The following is a 21979-nucleotide window of genomic DNA, read 5'->3' on the forward strand; positions in this document are numbered from 1 at the left end:
GTACTTTGTAAACTCTATGGGACAGTGGGATGATGCTCCCAGGAAGGCAGATTGCCTTCCATTTGCCATCTGCCATAGGGTGGCTGTGCACCTTGCTGTAAGGGAGAAGCTGGCTGTTGTCAGAGCCCAGCACAAGTCAGTGTTGGTGTCCTTTGATTTTGGTATGTTACTTGAACAAGAGAAGAGACACGGAGATGGGTGATTCAGAACTTCATGTCTGAGTGCTGCTGAGCTGTGAGCGAAAGAGAGCGCAGGGATGGAGCCTGCCTTGCACATACCAGAAAGCACTTGGTGCTGTGTAGGATCACCCTACAACACCGATGCGTACTTGGTGCAAACCACTGATAAGCTCCCAAAGCATGAAATAATCAGAGCTCTAAATGTGGCATCAGTGTCACAACAACTGCATCTTAAAAGCAACGAAACCACAGGGAACTACGGGCAGCTTTCTCTTGCACCGTTGCAGCTGCTGCATCGTGCTGTGCAGCCACTGCTTCAGCCCAGCGTGCTCCCAGCCCTGCTGCTGGAGGAGGAAGGAAACGAGTCCTCGGGGAGCCTCAGCCCTTTACTGAGAATCTGCCAGTAGCAATGTGTGCTGTTCAGATACACTAATGAAAACAATGTTCCCTTCCCAGAGACAAAGCTTCCTGCTCTCCCTGGGCACGCTGCTTCCAGGAGCCAGGGAATTTTGGGATAGGCAATGAAGCCTGAGCAACATGGAACACACCGAGGCACACTAGGTGCTGGAGCAGTGGGGTTACCTGCCACTGTCCCTACGTGCAAATAGTGGGGACCTGCCTTCCCCATTAATTTCAGACCCAGATCACCAGAAATGTCAGGAAGTCCCACTGACCTCCCAGATCCCAACAGATCCAACAGCAGATCTGCATGGTTCCTCCCTCCTTTTTCTAATACATGGACAGGGAGTAGTAGGAAAGACAGAATGGGAGACACTGAGAGATAGAGAGATAGAGAGAAAAGGAACGTGGGAAGGCAGAAGGGTGAAGAAGAAATGAAGACTGAAAAGGGAAGGATGTAATTTAGCCAAAAACTCTTTAGCAGGAGTAGCCCTGTGCATTCAGGTTAAAGACTGTCAAGAGCAGTTCCTGAAGGGAAAGGGCACTCTACAGCTTAGAGGAGGGGAAGGGACATAATGAGAGGACTGTGCAAAGGCAAGCAACCAGGGGAAGTGTCCCACAGGAGCCTTCCATCCCTATCCCAGTCACTGTGGAAGGGGGGTCAGAAAATGAGGCTGCTAGAGATTTCCATGTTCACGCAGGCAGGAGCAGGCTGAGAGCAAATGTTTTCCCAGGAGTCAAGCAATTCATTGTCCACATCTAAAATACATACTGGGATTTTTTCAAGCTCACTGCAGATTTACATCACTTTGCATTTGGGATGGGGTTTGGACTATGACACCTCACACAGAGAAATGACATTTTCTTCTGCCTTCAGGAAACAAAAGACTTTTTTTTTTTTTTTTTTACAAAACCCTGCCTGCTTTCAAGAACCCAATCCAGCACTGATTTGCCTGTTTTACAAGCAGGATCAGTGTTGAGCACTACTTATCTTCCTATTTCCACCAGCCCTATACGGAGCTGTCACAACAAGCTCCATAACATGAACCCCAACTGAATCACTGTCTGTGCCTCTGCATCTTTTGTGCTATTTGTGCCAAAATTCAATACAGCCCACTTCTGAAATCCAGAAGGATCCTTGACAATTTCCAAAGGATCCCCAAATGTCAGTACGAAGGGAGACTGCAGTTTTAATTGCATTTCCTCACACTCCAGCCCAAGTATTAAGGTCTTGCCTCAGCAGTGTAATACAACCTGCTGTGGCAGGTGATCTAACCCAGCTCTGAAGGCAATGCACAGAAAAACAGAAGTTCAGCCTCCTCCAGATTCATTTGCTCTAACTTAGCTCTCAAGACATCCAATTGTTCCCCGTCCTCTCCCTTCTACATTCAGTGGAAAGAAATGGACACCTTCATTTCAAGGTCTTGATAAAGCCATCTCCAAGGTTACGATTGCCTCCTTCAGCAGGAGCCCTGGTGACCCATTCCACCTCAGAGGTCTGAATGCAGCTGTCAGAGAGGTGGCTCTTGGATGTTTGAGCCTCTGGACACGAGAGGCTCTGAAGACCCAAGCATCACAGGGACTTGATGGATGTCAGCCATTCTGAGACATTATTAGGAAAATAATGTCATTTAACTTTACTGGATTGGTTACTGCAAGCATGACTGAAACGCCCCGCATCCTGACTTGCCACCAAACCCAAGATAATTCAGATTTTTCCTACGAGGGTTGTGCTGATTAAAACCAGTGCTACAAAGGAAGTGTTTGAACGTTCACCCACACGAGCACAGCGGTTGGTGGCACTGCTGAGAGTGGGAGTGGTGATGGAAGGGGACACAGCAGTGGTGGCTCTGATGGATGGGAAGCTGACAGTTGTGATGTCAGCCTGCCTGGTCCCTTTGGACAAGTCACGTCTCCTCCTGTGCTTCAGTCTGACAACTGGTAAACGGTGATAATACTTATTTTCTCAGCTGGGCTTTGGGATGCTCCTTATTAATATTTATGAACAGCTCTGTTTATAATTGTGAGTAAATAAATGGAAATTGACAGTCTAAGGATACGAGTTGTCCTATTTCACACACTAAATGCAGCCACTTCTTGTTTCTGCTTTCATTTCAAGCAAGGAAGTCAGCATCAACCTCTTCAAAACCTCTCACACCTCAAATTGAGCCCCAATTAAGAAAGAAAAGAGACAAATCGCACTGTCTTCAGGAAAGACTTTGGAAACCTCTTGCAGGTACTTCAAATGCCAAAAGATGTGGACAGGTGCCTGCTGAAGTTTATGAAATGCTGAAGTATCCTGTGCTTTTCTTATACCACTTTGAGAGGGAACATGGTGCACAAATACTCAACAGGATTGGGATCCTCTCACCCACTCATCTTCCCATGACATCTGTAGTAGTTTCCCTCTTGCATCTTCCCATCCCATCTTCCCATCCCCCCCTGTCCTTAGCATTGACCCCGTCCTCGTCCTTGTTTCCAACACAGCAGACAGCTGCTAGCTCACTTTTCTAAACTCATCCCTTCTAAAATCCAATGCTCAGGTAATGGTAGAGCTCCTCAAGCCTCAAGTGCCTTCTGCTGCCAAAGGGAGGTGGCTTCACAAAGTGACTTGTTTCCAGACCCGCCATGTGTTTTAACTGCCCGTGATAATGCGCTGTGCATATCGCAACAGAGAGCTGGTAACACGCTTGTGATCACAAGTTAAATAGGCTAAATGCATCACTGACACCTCAAACTAATTTCAGCCCTGACATTCATTGCTCCAAGAGGTTTTAGCAGTGTTTGTAGTGCAGTCCAGAGTGGGTTGGAAATGGATGAACAGAAACAAAGGCAACAAATATCTACAGCCAAGCCTTAAAAGAGCAATAATACAAATAAATAATTAAAAAAAAATAGGAAAGCTAATAGTAAGTTAAAAGGCACTGAGAAGAAGAGAACAGACTGGAGAAGCAAGCTGGAGATGTTTGATAGGATGCTTGAGCTGACGGAAGAGGCTGGAAAGAACTAACAAGTGAGAGGCTGACATGACACAGCTCTTCTACTTTTACCTCTCTTTTCCTTCCTGAGCTGCAGCCCAAGGATGTGGACACCAAAGGGCTCACACCCATTATGCCAGGTGCCAGAGCAAGGGATTTCAGCACACTTGAGATCTCTGCAGATCTCACAGGGTTCTGGTTGTTGTTCTTCACCCATGCTGTCAAAAGCCCAAGCTGATGAATTGCTGTGAGCAACAGCACAGCATTGACTTCGCCTCAGATCTACCTCCGAGCTTCCTCCATGCAATGCTCTCCTTTCCCCTCTCCCTGTTGGGATCTTCTCTCCTTTCTCCACACACTCATGGATCCTTCTGTTCAGCACAACGGGCAGCTGAAAAAAACACCCTGGCACCTTTCTGCCCTACATTATCATAGGAGTGCTTTAGTGCCCATGCTGTCAGGAGATGTCAGGGAGTTAAATTGCACAAGACAGCCACTGATGGATTATGGCACCCAAAATTAACAAGAGGGATATTTATATTTTCGCTGCCGAAGCCCTGGAATGAGTCCCTTCTTGTTTGGCAGCACTCCCCCAGAATTGCATTAGAAAGCTGCTGAAGGCTAAGGCAGATGCTTGCAGAAAGCAAGTGCTGGCTCTGTTTACTAGGTAGTTACTCTCACACGGAGGAATTCAGCCAGCTGCTTTGATCTTAAAGGTGACACCATTATTTTTCTGCCTCTCCTGAAAGTGAGCTCAGCTTTGGCCCCTTTGTCAAATAGTTTTATTTGAGAACAACAGTTTTCTTGGGCTGAGTCACTCTGAGCCTGTCCTTCGCTAGCCCTGGGCCACATTTACACATGATTTTGGTCATTTCCTATCTGGAAAAACGCTGGCAGAGCTCTCTGGTGGCAAAGTCTTAACGAGAAAGTACGTGGTGGCTCAGGAAAATCATTGCGGTGCCATATGTGGACGGATGCCGAGAGCAGCTTGCAGAGTGGGGGCTGCATTAGCAGCTCAAGTCTGATCAGCAGCCTGGTCTGTGCAGAGCCATGGGCAGTGACACTGAGCTTGTTCCTTGTGACCAGAGCTAGGAGATGTGACGGCCACCATCGAGCCAGCTCCTCGCATCCAGCCCTGTATTATCTTCCTCTCCTGCTGCTCAAAGCACGAGCTCAGCAGGCATTTTAATTTTAACAAGCAACTGTAAGCAAGAGTAGTTTTAACCCATGAATTTGCAGCTCGCAGCAGAAATTCTCTCTGGCTCCAGGGAACTGCAATGCGAAGCTGCAGAACTGCTCATTGACCTGGTGGCCTGGAGGACCTCATGTCCCCATGGACAGAACACCATGTCCCCATGGGTAAAACACCACATCCCCATGGACAGTACCCTGTGTCCCCATTGTCCCCATGGGCAGGACAAACCTTCACCACCTCCTTCACCTGGGGCACTTCTCCCACCCACAGGCCTGGTGTTGGCTCCATCCCTGACCGTCCCTTGGCAGTCAGCAAACAGCCCTGGGGGCAGACACCATGCCACCTGGCTTTCGGGACTATTTTCTGTTTCGTTGAATTGCTAATGTCATCCTAATAACTTCAGAAAAATCCTTAATCAAAATCACATTTATGGAGGTAATGAGCAAATAGGTCAAGGAGACCAATGTCTGCTCTATAAACAGGAGCCGCTTCCTTGAGCGTCTGCAAAGCTGGCTGCCTTGAAGGACCATTGGGAAAGGATGGGGCTGTGGTCCAAGCCACATCAGAAGTGCAAACCTGCCAAGCAGTAGTGCCTACCTGGGAGCTGCATGCACTGGGGATGCTGCAGCACGCACCTCGGAGCACTGATTCACACAGCACACGGTGCTGCTCAGCCATCCAGGAGCTCATTGCTTTCAAGGAGAGGCCACAAGTCCCTGAACAGATCTGGCCATGAGGTATCCAGAATTCTTGGTGAAAAGGCATTTGATGAAGCTGTCCTGATTTTCAGAGAAGTCTGATTGGTTGGAGACATGGACAGCCTGGACCACTGCAAATACAGAGCACGTGTTCTGCAAGACTTCATATTTTGAACAGCTAAATACAAAGGTGAAGTCAGAACTACTGCACCATAAATCCCTCTTGAGGTGCTCACCATTCCTGTGCTGTGGACCAACAGGATGGTTTCCCTTGGAAATCTTTCTGTTAGGTGACTGTCTCCATCCAGTTAGTCCAAGCTGTCACATGTGAGAGTTCAGAATAAACCCACATCACACACAACCCTTTGTCACCACACCACACATCTTTTCTAGATCACTCAAAAGCACACTGAACAGCACATATCTCTGAACAGATCTTCTAGCACTCCAATAATGCTCACCCCGTGTAAAACCTGACTGGTTGTCCCCATTCACTGCGTTCTATCCTTTCATCTCTTCTTAATTCTTGAGAAGCCCTTTCCTCCTATCCCATGGCGTTTGCAAGCACTGCTGATGAAAGACCTCGCTGACAATTTCTGAAGGAAAATGTCTGCGCTGCAATGACAGAACCACTTCCATCACCTGTCAGTCGATTCCTTCATAGTCTGCCAGCAGACTCACAATACACACCTTCCTTTCACAAAAGCCATCTCAACTCTTTTGCCTCATTTTATTGTAATCCCTCGCAGTGCACCTGCTCTACCAGCCCGTCTTTCACCTTCCCAGCATCATCTCGAAAGACTTTCTATAGACGAGCACTGCATTCACCTCCTTCCTCTCATCCAGCACAAAGGCTGATTAAATGGTTACAGCAAACTCCTTAAAAATCCCTTCCCTTTCTATACAGAACATCAGTGGCCCTTTAGTGTTTTGCAGCCCTTCAGAAGCAGCCCCTGCAGCATGAGTACATGGGAATCTCCTGTCCCTCCGCTGCACGGAACATCAGTTCAGATTTCATCAAGACACTGGCCAATGGTTTTGTCTTCCTTGAACATCCTCCTGTTTTGAAGACACACACTGCCTTAGTTCTCTAGCAATACTGCATGCCCCAAACGTGTCACTCACTATAAAATTACCGTGTTTCGCTTTTGGGGACAGTTCTCCAAGCATGGCATCACCAACACTAATCATGAATTCTGAGAAAATCAGAAAAGATTCTTGGTGTCCTGCTTCTTTGAGAAAACTTCTTTGGGAACCCCTTTGGTCTCCATTCCATATCTCACTCCAGCAAAGGTAACCCAAGATCAGACAAAAGAAAAGAATCACACATATTTCTGGTATCAAACCTCCTTTTGTCTGGCAGAGGGAAAGTCCTTGCATCGTGCATTGGAGCTGTCTGGGAACAGAGATCTCTGCAGCAGAGCTGGAGGTACTGTCCTGATCCCAACAGTAAGAGTTATCCCAGATTGGAGCCTCTCCCACTCTGATGGTAAGAAGCATTCTGAGATGGGAGGCCACGGGTTGGGCCAGCCTCCATCTCCTGGTTGCTTGCCATGGATGTTCTCACCAGCAGGGTGGAGGGTTTTTTGCTAATTAAAAGTGCCCCAGGAAAGCCTGAGTGCCTGATTTATGGAGGGCAGTGCAATTAGCCTCATACACCGTTCAAGACTGTAAATCATGAAGGGCTGGCTGGCAGCAGACAGTGAAACATTAATGATCTTACAGCTGCTCAAAGGTAAATATTTCATTAGCTCCACCAAGTACCATTGTGACAATTATGTTAAGCCCATGTTCGCAGGTGTCATCCTGCAACTTAATGCAACGTTGGGACCACGTCTTTGTGAGCAGAGCTAAATCCCTGTGGCATGACTGGACAGTTGGGTTCTGTCAGCTCCTAAGAAAGCACATATGCCTTTGAATTTGGACACACAGAGACATGTGTGCTTGTGATGACAGCAGAAAGGTGAGAACGAGAGTTAAAGAGCAACATTAGTATTTCTGTGCAGAAAGCAGCACAGGATGTCCCTCAGTGCCAAAGGCAGAGAAGCAGCTCTTTGCCTCGAGGTAATGAATACTGAAGAAGTCCAATCACAGGAGAACCAAATGCATCAAAATCATGGGGTTCTCCTACAGAAAAGAACCAGACCTTTGCTGCTGGCCCCTTGCTCCTCTGGCTACTAAGCTGCACAAATTAATAGCAGCAGGACCCGCTCGTTGTGCCATCTGCTCACTTCTGATAGAACATACTGTCTGGGTAAGTTTGCTATCACTGGTGCTGGTACTCCTCACCTGCCCAGCCTTAGGCACTTGTACTCCTTGTTCACACTGATGCTGAACCTGTGCTGAGCGTGGTGCTCACCCCCTGAGATCCCGGCTGAAAATCTCAGCAATCCTATGCAAAATGTTGATTTTTCACATTGCATCCATACAAAGCATGCTCAGAGAAACAGAAACAGACAGAGGAGCTGACACAACAGCACATAGGGAAGGAGCAATGAAATGTGCATTGCGCAAAGGGGAGATGAGGAGGCACCTGGGAGAAATTTGATCAGATGAAATAGCAGTGTGCTGGGGCTGGAAAGCTGTGGGGTGTAGTCAGGAGTGAGTGACACAAATGGCTTTGCTTGGAGCCCGGGAGAAAAGGAAGCAGAGCTGGAATTCAGGAATGCGGGATGTGCAACTGGACAGGTAGCAGAGTCTGCAGCAGCAACACAAAGGGGAAATTGGGCACAATGAGCTGCGTGCTCCTTGGGAGAGGTGCAAAGAAATATGTCCATGGCACTGAGCACCAGGAGAGGAGGGAGAATTCAGTAAATATCATGGGTGAAATAATTATGGAGAAGATGTTGAAAAGGAGGTTACTGTAGGACCTGAAGCCTGCTATGAGCACGCACAGTGGGACACAAGTTTCAATAGAAACCTTTGTGATGTTCTCAGTCATACACCACTGAGAAGTGCGTCATTGTGGAGAGTTTAACTCCCACCTCCAGACCAGAGAAATAATACCACAGATAACAGGAAAAGCCCAGCTTTTTTCTGGATGCAGCAGCTGACACATTTCTCCATCAGGCAGGAGGACCACCAGAGGTCATGCTGTGGGACTGGGGGTTGGCTGCATCATGTAGACAGTCTAAACAGACTCCAACTGAAGTACAGGTGTAACACGATTGTCTGGAACACCAATGGACTAAATGGGGGTTCTGATGGAGGATAAACTGGAGATGAACCAGCAGTGTGCTCTTGCAGCCCAGAAAGCCAATGGTATCCTGGGCTCCATCAGCAGAGGGCTGGCAGTGGCACAGAGGGGATTGTCCCTCTCTGCTCTGCCCTCATGAGGCCCCATCTGGAGCACTGTGTCCAGACTTGGGGCCTCCAGCACAAGAAAGATGGGGAGCTGTTAGAGGGGATCCAGAGGAGGGTCATGAAGGTGCTCAGACGATGCTCCTCTTCTATTAATAAAGAGAGCTGGGACTGCTCAGCTGGAGAAGAAAAGGCTCCGGGGAGACCTCACCGCGGCCTTCAGTACCTCAAGGAGCCTATGGGACTCTTTGTAAGGAAGTGTGGTGACAGGTCAAAGGATATCGGCTTTTTAAACTTACAGGAGGAAGATTTAAGTCAGATGTTAGGTGAAAATTCTTTACTCGGAGGGTGGTGAGGCCTTGGCACTGCTGCCCAGATCTATGGATGCCCCATCCCTGGAGGTGCCCGAGGCCATGGGTGGGCCCTGGGCAGCCGGAGCTGGGGGGCAGCCAGTCCTCAGCAGGGATGGGAACTAGATATCTTTATTAAGGTCCTTTCCAAACCAAGTCATTCTGTCATTCTATTGTGATTAACCCAGATTTTAGTGCTGCCCTCTGCCACAGCAGAGAGACTGAGGGCAAAAAGGAAAGGACATGAAGGTAGGTATGTTTGACAGGGAGGCTCGTCTGCCACCAGTCACGTAGCACCTGAATTCCTCTCAGGTCATCCCCGTACTTCACAGATGCTTATGAGTAGCATGACCCACACAGCAAGCAGCCTCAGAAGGAAGAGGACATCAGCTAACCCAGCACACTGCAGCACAGCTAGCACCAGGCACTGATGTGATACAGTGAGGGCACTCAGAAACCTGAGAAGTGGGGTGAAAAGCTCTGAGATCCACAGTGCTCAGCCCCAGGGCAGCTGGGGGATGCTTCGGAGATGGCAGCAGCTGGAGCCACCTGAGTGCATCCTGCACACAAAGAGCCCTTTCAACTTCCCTTCCCCTGCCTGCTTCCTGATCACTGAATACATTAATATTTAAGTGGGATTTAGTAGAAACACTTGTTCTGCTGAGCTGGGCAACGTGGATGTACACTCTTTGTCTATGATTTCCAGTAGCCTGAGAACTTCCGTGTGCCTAATACTGCATTTAGTCTACAGCATGGACACCTCATCACCCTTCTTGCATCCCTTAGCTAACACGAGGGTTAATTCCTCTCAGACTTCCCTGAAGACAGCTATAAAGGCCATAGCACTGCTTGCTACAAGGAGGGTAGGTAGGTATCTGAATTCTGAGTGCAGGCTGCCTGCATGAGGAGTACAGAGATTTGTTGTATGGTTCCAGGACTGATTTGGATTTCACATTCCTCTGGCAAACAAGATATAGCCAGTATAGCTGCACCCAGCCTGTGGAGCTTGCTGAGAAATGATTTCTTGGTAGGAAAAACTGTGGATCCAGGGAAGAGATGTGAAATGAAAGGCAGTGCCACAGAGGCTGCATTCCTGCAGTTTGGAGATATTGGGTAGAAAGACGCACGCCTGGGAACGAATATTTATCTTACTGCCTTTTCAGTGTGCTTATTCCAGGCACTGGTGCACTGGTCTGTGACTGCCAGCAAATGAACATCATCTATGGGGTTTGTTTTGCAGAGCAACAGTTATCCATACGAGTGATTTAGCACAGGAAGATAGAGGTGCTGGCACAGCTGACAATCCAGGGACAGATTTGGGAAGGAAGCTGCAAAAGGCCATCCCCATGCATTAGAATTATTTTCCTGGGAAGGATTTGATGAGATGTGAACTGCATTATTTGCTAATGTTGCAGCATAAGCCTTGTCCAAAACCCAGGAGTCAGAAGGGATCTTTCCATTAACTTCCCTGATTGTAAGTAGAATTGTGACAGATGTACTCCCATTTCCTTTCTGCTCAAATATTTTAAATCAATCAGAAAGAGCAGTTACATTTGTCCTTTTATGGAGAAGGGGATCATTCCCTCTTAAGTACGCCCATATAAATAGCCACAGGGGAGTCCTTCCAGCTACCTGAAACAAGTAGGATGGTCTGAGGGTAATAAAGCTTCCAAGCAGAGGAAGGGAGGCAAGATGCACGAAGTCCCTGAGCTGCACACACACGGCTGGTTTGCCAGAAGGAACAGGGATCTGCACGACGATAAAAGCTGTTTGCAGCCAACAATAAAGGCTGCCTCCAGATCCTCAATGTGAGCCAAACCTTCCTGCTGTCATTCAATCCAGAAATGCTTTCCTGCTGAAAGCCTTCAGAAAACAGCCCTGGAGTATCACAGAAGGTGGGAATACCCACAGATGTGAGCCTTGGGAAGGAGAAGCCAACTGCTTCGTGTACGTTCCAGCCGAAAAGAATGGGGGGCAGCCCTGCAGATGCTCCTCATTCATTGCTTTGGCTGAGCAGAGTTTGAGACAGGAAAGTTAGGGAGAACAGGCAAAACTTCTTAGGATTCAGATGACTAAAACCACAAATCAGCTAGGTTTTCAGTGCGGTGAGCAATATCTTCTGCTGGAGATGCTTCCACTTCCCCTAGTAAAAGATTCTGAAACTATTTTTACACTTCTGTATGCTGAGCTGGAAGACTTCCATGGCCATGATGGCCCTGAACTGCTGAGATGGGAACTGGGATGGACACTATGGAACTGGGATGCTCAGTGGGATGGGAACTGGGATGGGAACTATAGAACTGGGCTGGATGACATGGAACTGGGATGGATAGCACAGAATTGGGCTGGGAACTGGGAATGACACTCTACAACTGGGGTGGGAACTGGAATGGACACCATGGAACCGCTCTTCATGGAGGTGGTGGCCAGTGGTCATCTGTGGGATCATCACCTCTGCTGTAATGCCAGGGATAAAGGATAAAGGGGCGAAGCTTTGCTTCAGAACATTTCAGCACCATTTTAAGGCAGCAAAGCCAGCTGGGCAGTAAAAAATAAAAATAAAAAAAGAAAGCGGAGAGCGATGAAAGCAGAGCATAGATTGAGTCACAATATTTGGGCTGGGGTCCAATAAGAGGGGAAGGAGAGCTTAGTGATTAAGATATGTTCTTAATTGGAGGATTGTTTCCAGCTCCTCACCTTTGTTTATATAGCATGATCGGATCAGCAATCATGAAATGGGAGAAAGTCAACAAGTATAAAGTCCTTATAAAGATTTCATTCCTCACAGTGTCAAAATCAAGCACTTGCATTACTTTCTGGAGGCCAATTTAATTGTTGTCAATACAAGTTGCAAATTGGCTTTAACATTTTAAATTGATGTTTTCTCTAAACTGCTCTGATTAATGGAAGAAAACATTGTGTTTCTGCCTTTCATCTGAAGATCTAATGCATTTTACAAACAATAATTGATCCAGCCCTATGCGTGGGGGCAGACAGGGACAAGCCAACCTGCTGCAGGAATGATTTTACCCTTTGCCAGTGCCCAGCAGCGCTGTGGGATAGCACAGGGCACAGCAGCATGCTTACTTGCTTCTCTTTTTTTCCCTATGGAAAGTACTGAGAAGCTGAAAACTAGAACACTTAACTGCAAGCCACCGGTGGGGTCAAAAATGAATTCTGGAAAATTCTGGATGTGACAGCATGGAGTCAGCATGCAGGGAGGGAGGACATGGACACCCCTGCCCAGCAGCAGAGGAGCCATAGAGCTGCCTGTGAACCTTGGGCTCGGTGGGACGAATAGGCAAGCATGCAGGTTCAAACCAAGAGGCTGGGGCTGTTTAGCCTGGAGAAAAGAAAGCTGAGAGGGGATCATATCAGTGCTTGTCAATCTGCTGGGCAGGAATCAGAAGGATGGGGTCAGGCTCTTTTCAGCAGTGCCCAGCGACAGGACAAGGGGCAATGGGCACAAATGGAAACCAGGGAGCTCCATCTGACCATGAAGAAAAGCTTCCGTACTGTGAGGGTGACAGAACACCAGAACAGAGGTAGAGGAGTCCTTCTCTGGGGATATTCAAACCCATCTGGACACTTTCCTGTATGACCTGCAGTAAGGAACCTGCTTTGGGGGATCTACAGAGGCCCCCTGCCTCCCCTACAGTTACTCTGTGACTCTGTGATCAGCCATCCAGATGCTCTTCCCACATTAACGCTAGAAAAGTCTGATTCAGTCAGTTTCCCTCTTCCCCATGCGTTCTGCTGTCTTGTTTTCAGCAAGCTGAGTTTCCCTGTGAGGCTTTGTTTCAAAGTAAATCTATGTGCTTAATCCTCCCTCCTGCTCACAACTTGTATTAGTCTCTCTTAAAAAAGGATGCTGTTCCCATAGTAACCTCGCATTTCTGGATATCGCTGTGGATGATAAGCACCCCCATGCCTGGCCTTGTGGCTCTGGGACTGCACTCTGCCCAACGAATGCTAAATTCCACCAAAACACTTTTACCAGGGGCCTAATATTTATCCTGCAGCTCTAGATGTTGCTGCTGTCAGGGCTATGTGGCTCACATGAGTATCAAGACTACCCAGATCCTATATTTATTTGTGTGTATACACACACACGCACTCCACCTACCCATGTTTTTCTCCGCAGTGAAGACTTCTTTAAAAATTTCTTAAAACATTGTCACTCGTTAGCTGCTTTGATGCATGAAAGCCTGACATCAGTCAGCACAAATATTTGGAAGTGAGACACGAGATGCTGCAAACGTTGTCGCTTTTTGTTCTCCAATACACTCACCTCAATGTACATTTGCACTGGGGATATTCTGCTGTCTCATGGGGCTTGTTAGTGGGGCAGAGTTTTCCCAAAGGTTTTTCACCTATTTCCCTAAAACTTTACAGCTTGGTGGAACGCTCAGGAGAGCAGAATAAATCAATGGCTGGAGGCAGGGGTAGGTGCAGACCCAGCCTGGTGGGGGGAGGACGGAGGCAGCTGCAAGGTGCAGGGATTTGTTGCTGTTGGTGGGCAATGTGTGCTCAGTCCCTATGCTGTCTGCGGCTGAACAGCCCCATGGCAGCATTTCTCAACCTCTGGCTGCAGCTGGAGGAAGAGAAGATGTCCAGAAAACGAGATAAGCAAAGAAAGAGTGCCCAGTTTAACTGGTCCGCTTGAAATCAGGTGGATCTCCATGTATGAAGCTCATGAGAGACAGCTTTGTGGCTCACTTACTTGACTTTTTGACCCACTCCTCTCAGATTCCAAATACTCAGGGACAAGGTGCTTGCTTTCCAGCACAGGTATCAGAGCTCTCATTGATCACCAAGATGCAAGGCCAAAGGAGCCAGGTTTGTGCTGAGGAGCTGCGTGCAAAAAAAACTTCCCCAGGCACTGAGAGCAGGGTGGTGGGATCCATGCACCCAGCAGCACATGCCCAGCAGCTGGGCCATGTGGTGGGAAGGCAGTGGTCCCAAGGCATAAATTACCCAGGGATAAGATTTTGGGTATTTTTTGAAGCCAAAGTAGTAACACTACCTCCCTTTTCCCACCTCTGAAGTGGAGATTGGCACTGCCACAAAGGGCAGGAGGGGCTCAGCTGCCCCAGTACAACTGAGTGAATACCTGAGTTGTGTGACACAGTCTAACATAGCTCCTGTACAGGTGAACAGCCCAGCATCCCACAGTAAAGGAGATAGCAGCCAGTGTCCTAGCTCAGCTGCCCTGCCCCACTTCTGGCAGCATCCCCTCACCCCCACTGTCTGCTGGACTGATCCTCCCTTTGGCAATGACATCCCAAATGCCAGGATGCTGAGTAACTCAGAATGCTCTCAGACAGAAAAAGCTGACATTTCCTGAGCGTTCAGAAAGAGCATTAACCCATTTGGGATTTTCCTGGGTGGGAAAGCTGTGGGAAGGGCTGGGGATAACCGCAACAGAGGTGTGCCTGGAGGAGGAGCAGATGGAGGGGCCTCGAGTTGCCCTATCTTCTGCAGATCCTAGAGGTTCTGGAGCTGTTTGCTTCTCTGTAGGAGTACAGCGAAAAGAAAAACCCTGTTCCTGGAACTCTCTGAATATTTTCCAAGCAGTTTCCCTAATTCTTCTCCCCCCCTGCACCTTAACTAGCTTCTTACAATGGAGCACAGGGGCTGTAAAATGCTTCTGTGGGGACTGGGGGATCATTTTACACCTGCTTTGTATTCCCCTGAACAGCTGTAAATGACAACACAAACTGTGAAGCAGCAGGGAATTTGAACGCCTTCGACATACATTTCGACACTGATCTTTGGTAAATTAATTCAAATACTTGCTGGGGATTTGGGGGAGAAGCTGGAGGATTCGCTGAATGAATAAAGGAAGCAATCCGAAGCAGCAAGCAGCTGGAGCCCTGGGGGAGAGGAGGGATGGGGAAGGAGGAGGGGTGGACGGAATAAGACCTGGATAATGTGGAAGAAACCTGAGCCTCCGCTCACATTGCCCTTATGGGGGTGTGCATGCTGGCCCACACAGCTCCTGTCCTGTGCTGTGGTTGGGATGGATGCACCTATATTTGGTTAGAGATGTTAGCTACAATTTCCATAAAGATTAAAGGCCTCTCCTGCATTTGTTCACAAGCAGAACAAGCTCAGAGGATGCCTCTGGGCGGAAGGCACCGCTGAAAACAGCACTTTGAATATGTACATCTCTGGAACATCCTGACTCAAATGGCTTATTAAAAGCCTTCCCAGATATATCAGGCTAATCAGAGCGTTAGGCTGTGTTGTTTGCTGCATTCAAAGCTGTAATCCTGTCTGTAGGCTGCGTTTCACACCTGCAGTTACCCCCAGCCCTATGGCAGGTGAATTTTGTGCACTGGCAAATGATCTCAGCCTAGCCTTGAGGTCAGCTCTTCACCTGCATGTCTGGGGCTGGTTTCAGACCTAACTCAGCATATTCTGTTGGTGAGGTCATGTGGTATTCAGAGAATTAATAGAACAAAAGAATATAAAATTAGGCCAGATTCCCTTCTCCAAGCTCAAAAAAAAGAAAAAAAAAAAGTTTTGTCATTGCCTTTTCAGCCTCCTGATCCTGCAGGTAGTGAGAAGCAGCATCAGTCCTGGCACAGGTTTTACCCAGCTGCCCTGTGCTTGAGTAGATGACCTCTCCGTCACTGAAAGCACTGCATGGTGGCAGCAAGGACATCCTTGTCCTGAACATATTTGGAGAGATTCTTCTCCCCCAGAGCTTCCCATGTCAATCTAATGGTCCTGAGTATCCCCCTTCTCAAGTGCATTGTATGAAGAAATGCTGGTACGGAAAACCAGAATGAGAGCAAGAGAAGAAAGGGCCCATGCCTACCTGCACGGCGGTCAGTCCTAAGCTGGCTGCTCGCCCACCAAAGCAGTCAGAAACCTCCACTCTGACATCTCCTGCAGTTCCTTTGCTCAACTGCATTTTGGGATGAAAGCCAACCAATTCCTTGCATCCAACTTTCAGAAGGCTTTCCAGTACCCACTGGCACTGGAAATAATGGTCTAAGCTAAATGCTACGGAAACCACAACTGCTATGGGCCATCAGCATCACTGTCACAGGCACTGCCCACACCTTTTCTGACACATCCGAGGACTGTGAACAATGCAGAAGCAATGCCACCAGTTTCAGCCATCTGCTGAACAAAGGAATGGCACCAACCTTCACAGCAGATGTCAAGAGAGGTAACGAGGCCAAGGAGAGAGCACTGGGGAAACGTGATCAGAGCTTTCCTTCCAACAGCCCTAAAGGTGCGGCGGTGATGGCGACACTAAAAATGCCAATAGATAGCTGTAGATAGATCTTCTGTAATCTCAGCCTCTTAACTTTACCTGTTACTCACAATAGCAAACAGGGAACTAACAGGAGGTCTGTGTGGGCTGGAGGAACGTTCCTGTCTACAGACAGCACTGTAGCTCATACTAATTAGGCGGTGCACAGCTGGAGAAGTGTGCTCTGACCCAAGCAATCTGTAGGCACAGCTTTCAGCTTTCCTTATCTGCAAAGCACTCCCACCACTGAAACAGCAGCACCGTGTAAAAGCCAGGAAGAGAAATGTCAGCAGCAGCGAGGGTGGGGAGAAGAAGAGATGAACCATTCCCTGCTATCCCAAAAGGACTTCAGCTGGATTCTCAGAGGCAAGAATCTTTGGGGGGAAGCCCTACAGGCACAAGAAGAAATGCATTTTTCTTCCGACTAACACCTAGGGAAAGTGGCAGCTGTGAGGCAGCAGGCTGAAGCCTCAAAAGCCAGCATTCTTACCAGAAGAAAATGGTCCCCATGGTAATAGTTCCCATGTTTAGGACAAAGAGCCCTACTTAATCTCTTTCCCTTCCAAAAAACATCACTTAGACCTGAGGTCTTCTGTCTCAAATTTCAACAAAGCAGTGCAGACCACACCAAACACCAACCCTCCCACCCCACTGCAGAGCTCTGATTGCTCTAAAACCACCTGAGTGAGGACTCATCTCCATATCTGCCTTGGTCTTAAGCCCCCCTTTGGATGGAGGCAGTGGGAGGTGGGCACTGCTCCAAAACTACCCCAGGAATGAACAGGCAGTGCCAGCATATCGTGCACCATGGCCATGCCCTCACAGCACTGCTCACACTGCTTTGCTTGGACTCTGCTGCTTTGGACACGGGCCACCTCAATTTGTCACTGTCACCCACCATCATTCTGTTCAGTGACACCAAACGAGGCTGATGGCAAAATGAAGCCATGGTTTATTTAGCAAGACTTAAGGGTGCTCTTCCAGTTATAGGTTTGGAAACATGAGTTCCAAGCAAAACAAATATAAAGCTCAGTCTCAGCCTATGTGTAAGAGCTATGGCCCTTTCTGGCTGCTTAACCTCCCTTACTCTGGAGACCTGAGACAAAGTACAGCCAGCAGAGCTGATGCTTCAGACCCCACTACAGCTGTGGTCTTCTTAAGTCAATTTATAGCACCAGTGAGCACCGCTTTACTTGGGTCCTACTGCTAAGTGCTATTGACTCACTCTCCACTCTCAGCTTTTTCTCATTCTCTCTTTTGTAAAAAAATAAAATCTTATTTTCAAAAAGCAAGGATGGATAGTGAGCCCTCCTTTACTGCCATGCTGCGGCTTAACAGCTCTCTTCTAGTTTAACATGATATAACCCAATCTTGTTCTGCAACTTTTCCTTCTCCCCCAACCTTAAAGATTTCAGAATCCACTCATACAATTTTCTGATTCACGCAATAATCTGAGTAATCAAGTACAGTTGTGATGGAGCATTGCCCTATTCTGCAAATGAAACGGTATAAAAAAGCATTAACTGCATAGCTGTTTTATGAGCTCATGATCTTTTGTAAGTGATTAGCTCTCTGTCTCCTCTGATATATGAGAACATGTTAATAACGGACAAAACTGAGCCAGGAACAAGTTCTTTTTGAGCAAACTACAAGAGCAAGATTTCCCTTCCCAACTTGGCCAGGGCTCAAAGGGACAGTGAGTCCAAGTGGCTGCCCCAGGCAGATGAGATCGATGGCCCCTCCAGCTGCCAGTGGCTGTGGCAGGCTGGGCTGGAAGCAAAGTCCCTCTCCTCCCTACCTGGATTTATGAATATTTGTGCCAGCATCCCACTCATGTACCCATTCTCTGGTCCTTGCATCCTTGGGTGCCTCTTAAGCCCTAAGAGCATCCATTGAAGCTGTCAGCAGACACCAGAGAAGAGTACTACAATAAGCCATTCCCCTTTCAAACCTTCCCATTTTCCTTTTTTCAGCCTTGGCAGTGCATAAATGTGACATAATTCAGGCTTCCAGTATCTAGCTGGAAGCAAGGAATTTCATTCTGCATCTCCACCTTCCCTGACCAATGCCTGCTCCACCACTGGAGCCAATGGGAAGAGACAAGGTGTTTGCCTCCTCGCAAGCATTGTGTCAGAGCTGCTCTCCAGAGGAGCCTGTACCTGTTCCCTGGCCATAAATCCTCACTTCTTGTGTTTCTCTCCTGGGGCAGAACCACACAGCCTCTCACAAAACAGCAGATTTGCAAAGCACCTTCCTCCTGCAGACAATTCAGCTCAAGTACCATTCTCCAGTCCAACATCTCATTTCACATGTATAATTCCCTGGCATAAAAAAATTGCAGAGTTCACTGGCCTCTAAGCAAAAACTGGAAAGAAAAGAAATCCTTCTGTCTTCTCGGGGAAATTATTTTGTTCCCAGTAGCAAAGGAGCCTTCCAGAGAAGACAGTCACCTGGTTCTGTCTCTGTAGGGTGATGCACAATGCAGTCCAACCCTTCCAACAGACACTGTAACGAGGCCATGGGAGCAGTCGGTGCCCCCAGCCATGGCCCTTCCTGCACTGAGGGAAGCACACCGAGCCCTGCAGGTTGCAGAGCAGCCCTGCTCCCCCAGAAGGGACCATCAGCAAAAGCCCTCTGATCTCTGGGTGACACGGGCCAGGAGATGCCATCCAGAAACTTCTGTGGGAAGCCGAATAGCTTGTGACTGAATGAGGGCATATCTTTGAGGCACACATCCAGTTGCAGCTGAGAGATGGGAAGTGATGGGAAGCCTACCACATCCCACTTAACGAAGACGGTCAGCAACCACCGAGGCATTGTTCTGACAATTATCAATACATAAAGCATTAAACAAATCAGAGCCATTTCTTTACCTAAGAGGCGAGCATCCTGCTCCACCGGGGAACTCAAGGCAATGAACAGAGTGGTTTGCCCGAGTTTACCCAGCAGCAGAACCCAGAAAAACATCTGTGTGTCTTAACCCCCAGGCCAGTGTTCCTGGAAGACCTCAAGCCACTGTCCCTCAGCCACTGGGACACCATCAGGGTCAGTTCCCACATTGTGCTGTTTGCACATGCCTGTGGCTAACCCAAATGGCAGAGATGGCCCCATTATGTGGATGTCTTCCTTTTCAGCTGCTGCGTGTGGAGAGGCCAATTATGCTTTACAGCATGTGTGTTTGGCTGGAAATACACTGTGTTCTGAGCTTATTACAAGCATTTTGGTACGAGCTGAATTCATACCTCGCTGATTCAGAATTTTTAAGACGCCCAGAGAGAACAGCTCCTCTGCTCAGCAAAAACCTTAAAGAATCATCACCAAGAATCCTTGCACTGCTCCGCTCTATCTGATCACCTTGGAAAACCATTTATAATCCTAATTTTAGGTTTCAAACTCTGCTGTAGACAAGAGTAGTCCTGCTGACTTCTAACAAAGCATTGGCACAAGCAGCTCGGAAGGGAGAGCAGAACACAGCACTTACCTGCATTGCTTTTGGAGGTGCGCACAGGGGTGTAATGGTTTTTGGAAGATGTCCGGACTGGAGTGTTTTCTTTGGGGGAGGTATCTATGGCCGAGATAGTTTCTCTTTCACAGTGTGCTATTGGGATTGGTCCCTGCTGCCTTAAGATGTCAGCCAGAGCCCTGAGGAGAGAGAGGGGGGGGAAAAAAAACATATTTTCACAAAACGGACGGAATGGCATTCAGCATCTTCACACCCAGAGCCACTGCATGAAACCCGCAGTGCTTGGATTCCTACCATAAGCAGAAAAAAAGCAACAAAACAACAACAAAATCTGTCTTCAAAGCTCAGATTCTTTGTGTGTGTGAATGTCTGCTGCACAAAGTTACAGGGGGAATGGTTTTAAACTGAGACAGGGGAGGTTCAGGTTAGATATTAGGAGGAAGTTGCTCACCCAGAGGGTGGTGAGGCACTGGAACAGGTTGCCCAAGGAGGCTGTGGATGCCCCATCCCTGGAGGCATTCAAGGCCAGGCTGGATGTGGCTCTGGGCAGCCTGGTCTGCTGGTTGGCAACCCTGCACATAGCAGGGGGTTGGAACTGATGATCATTGTGGTCCTTTTCAATCCAGGCCATTCTGTGATTCTATGATTTGCTCGGTTATTGTTGGTCTAAGACTGAATCACACAACAAGTCCAGTCCCCATACTCCATACATGCAGCCCCCACACTCCATAAATCCTCACTTTTCCTGCTGGGACCTCAATACATAGCAGTAATGGGAGTGGATTTCTCAGTGTAGAAAAAGGAGCCCATAAGAAAAGAACTAGAAGTATTTTCATGGGTTAATGTCCACACAGCTATTCTCCCACCGTTAGCTATTTGTCCATTAGAGACTCCTTTAATGGTTCTAAGGTCTCACTGCTATTCTCCAAGAAAAGAAATGTCACAAAATTCAGCAGCATCCAACATTTTCCCCTTGGATGAGTGGAGACTCAAAGATTTTTTTCTCCGTGAATATCACAGACACAGTGGAACAATTATAGTGTGAAATGCACTGATTTTCCCAGTGTAACCACAAGCCATCTCTTGAGCCACGGGAAAAGGGGAAAGGGGTGGCTTGTGTGGATTGTAAGGGACAGGGGCATTTTAAAATGACAGAGTTTGAAAGGTTCCTTTCTCTTGGCAGAGGGAATCTGCCTAATGTCACCAAGAAAGGAGAAATTCCTTCACTGTACATTGATGAGAATGATGATGGTGTTGCTCATACCTTCTAGCATTCTTTAAACGCCGTATTTTTGGTCTTTTATGTGAGAAATGGTGTAGGAGCCGAGTCTGTTCCATTTTCCAAATCATTTCCCTTACAGGCTGCCATCCTTGTACATAATGAATCGCAGCACTAATGTGCACTACCAAAGGAACTCCTGGAAGACCTCAGAGGCTTCAGGGGAGGAGTGCATTCGTTCACAACCATCCTCTACAGAATAAGAATATTTTCGATCCTTATGTGATTATTTCTTGTTTATAGAGAGAGCAAACACAGAGGCTGCAACCAACTGCATGATGTGTATATGTGCACACATTCTTACACGTAGGGATTAAAGAGGAGCATCAGAGCGCAGAGCTCAGCACCCAGTACACCCCTTTGGAGACAACGCCTTCCCTAAAGATGGCAGGCTGGCAGAACGGAGCCCTCAGTACACATCTCCAAGAAATACTAAGCATCAGGTGCCCATCTGATGGTATCAGCAGGATAGAAAAGCCAAGTATAATTTTTCAATTCCATGGGTGGTATTAGGACCATTATTTACTGGCCCATAGCAGCTTGGGCTCATTCTGAGCACTTGTGAAAGACTCTGAGTGTCAAGAGTGCAATCATTCAAAGGACAGAGAAAGATGAGAGCACAGATAACACTAAAATCCCACTTAGCTTCATATAACACAGCCTTGGCAAAAGGGTCAGGTCACTCAGATGGAGCTATGCAAGGTGAGGAATGCTGAAATCGGGCAGAAAACTCAGAGATGTGGGAATGGAGTAGGAGATACCAGTGGGATGGAGATGGCAGAGTACAGACCAGTTCTCCCTGGAGCTGAGCTTGTTCATAATCTGATGAGGACAAGCTGAGAGGGGATCCACATCCCACTAATGGGTG

General features: G+C 47.8%; 1 protein-coding gene across 4 annotated transcripts in view; it reads right to left on the reverse strand.

Annotated features, from left to right (window-relative positions):
- Window positions 1–21979, reverse strand: part of SHISA6 (shisa family member 6) — a 224622-nt gene that overhangs the window by 191684 nt on the left and 10959 nt on the right. For all 4 annotated transcript variants that reach the window (XM_090122038.1, XM_090122037.1, XM_090122041.1 and 1 more), the window contains exon 2: window positions 19851–20011. In XM_090122038.1, the coding sequence (XP_089978164.1) occupies window positions 19851–20011 (161 nt within the window). The remainder of the gene's footprint in view (window positions 1–19850; window positions 20012–21979) is intronic.

The sequence above is a fragment of the Phasianus colchicus genome, chromosome 20 (genome assembly GCF_987193195.1).
Source record: "Phasianus colchicus chromosome 20, bPhaCol1.hap1.1, whole genome shotgun sequence".
Lineage (NCBI taxonomy): Eukaryota > Metazoa > Chordata > Aves > Galliformes > Phasianidae > Phasianus > Phasianus colchicus.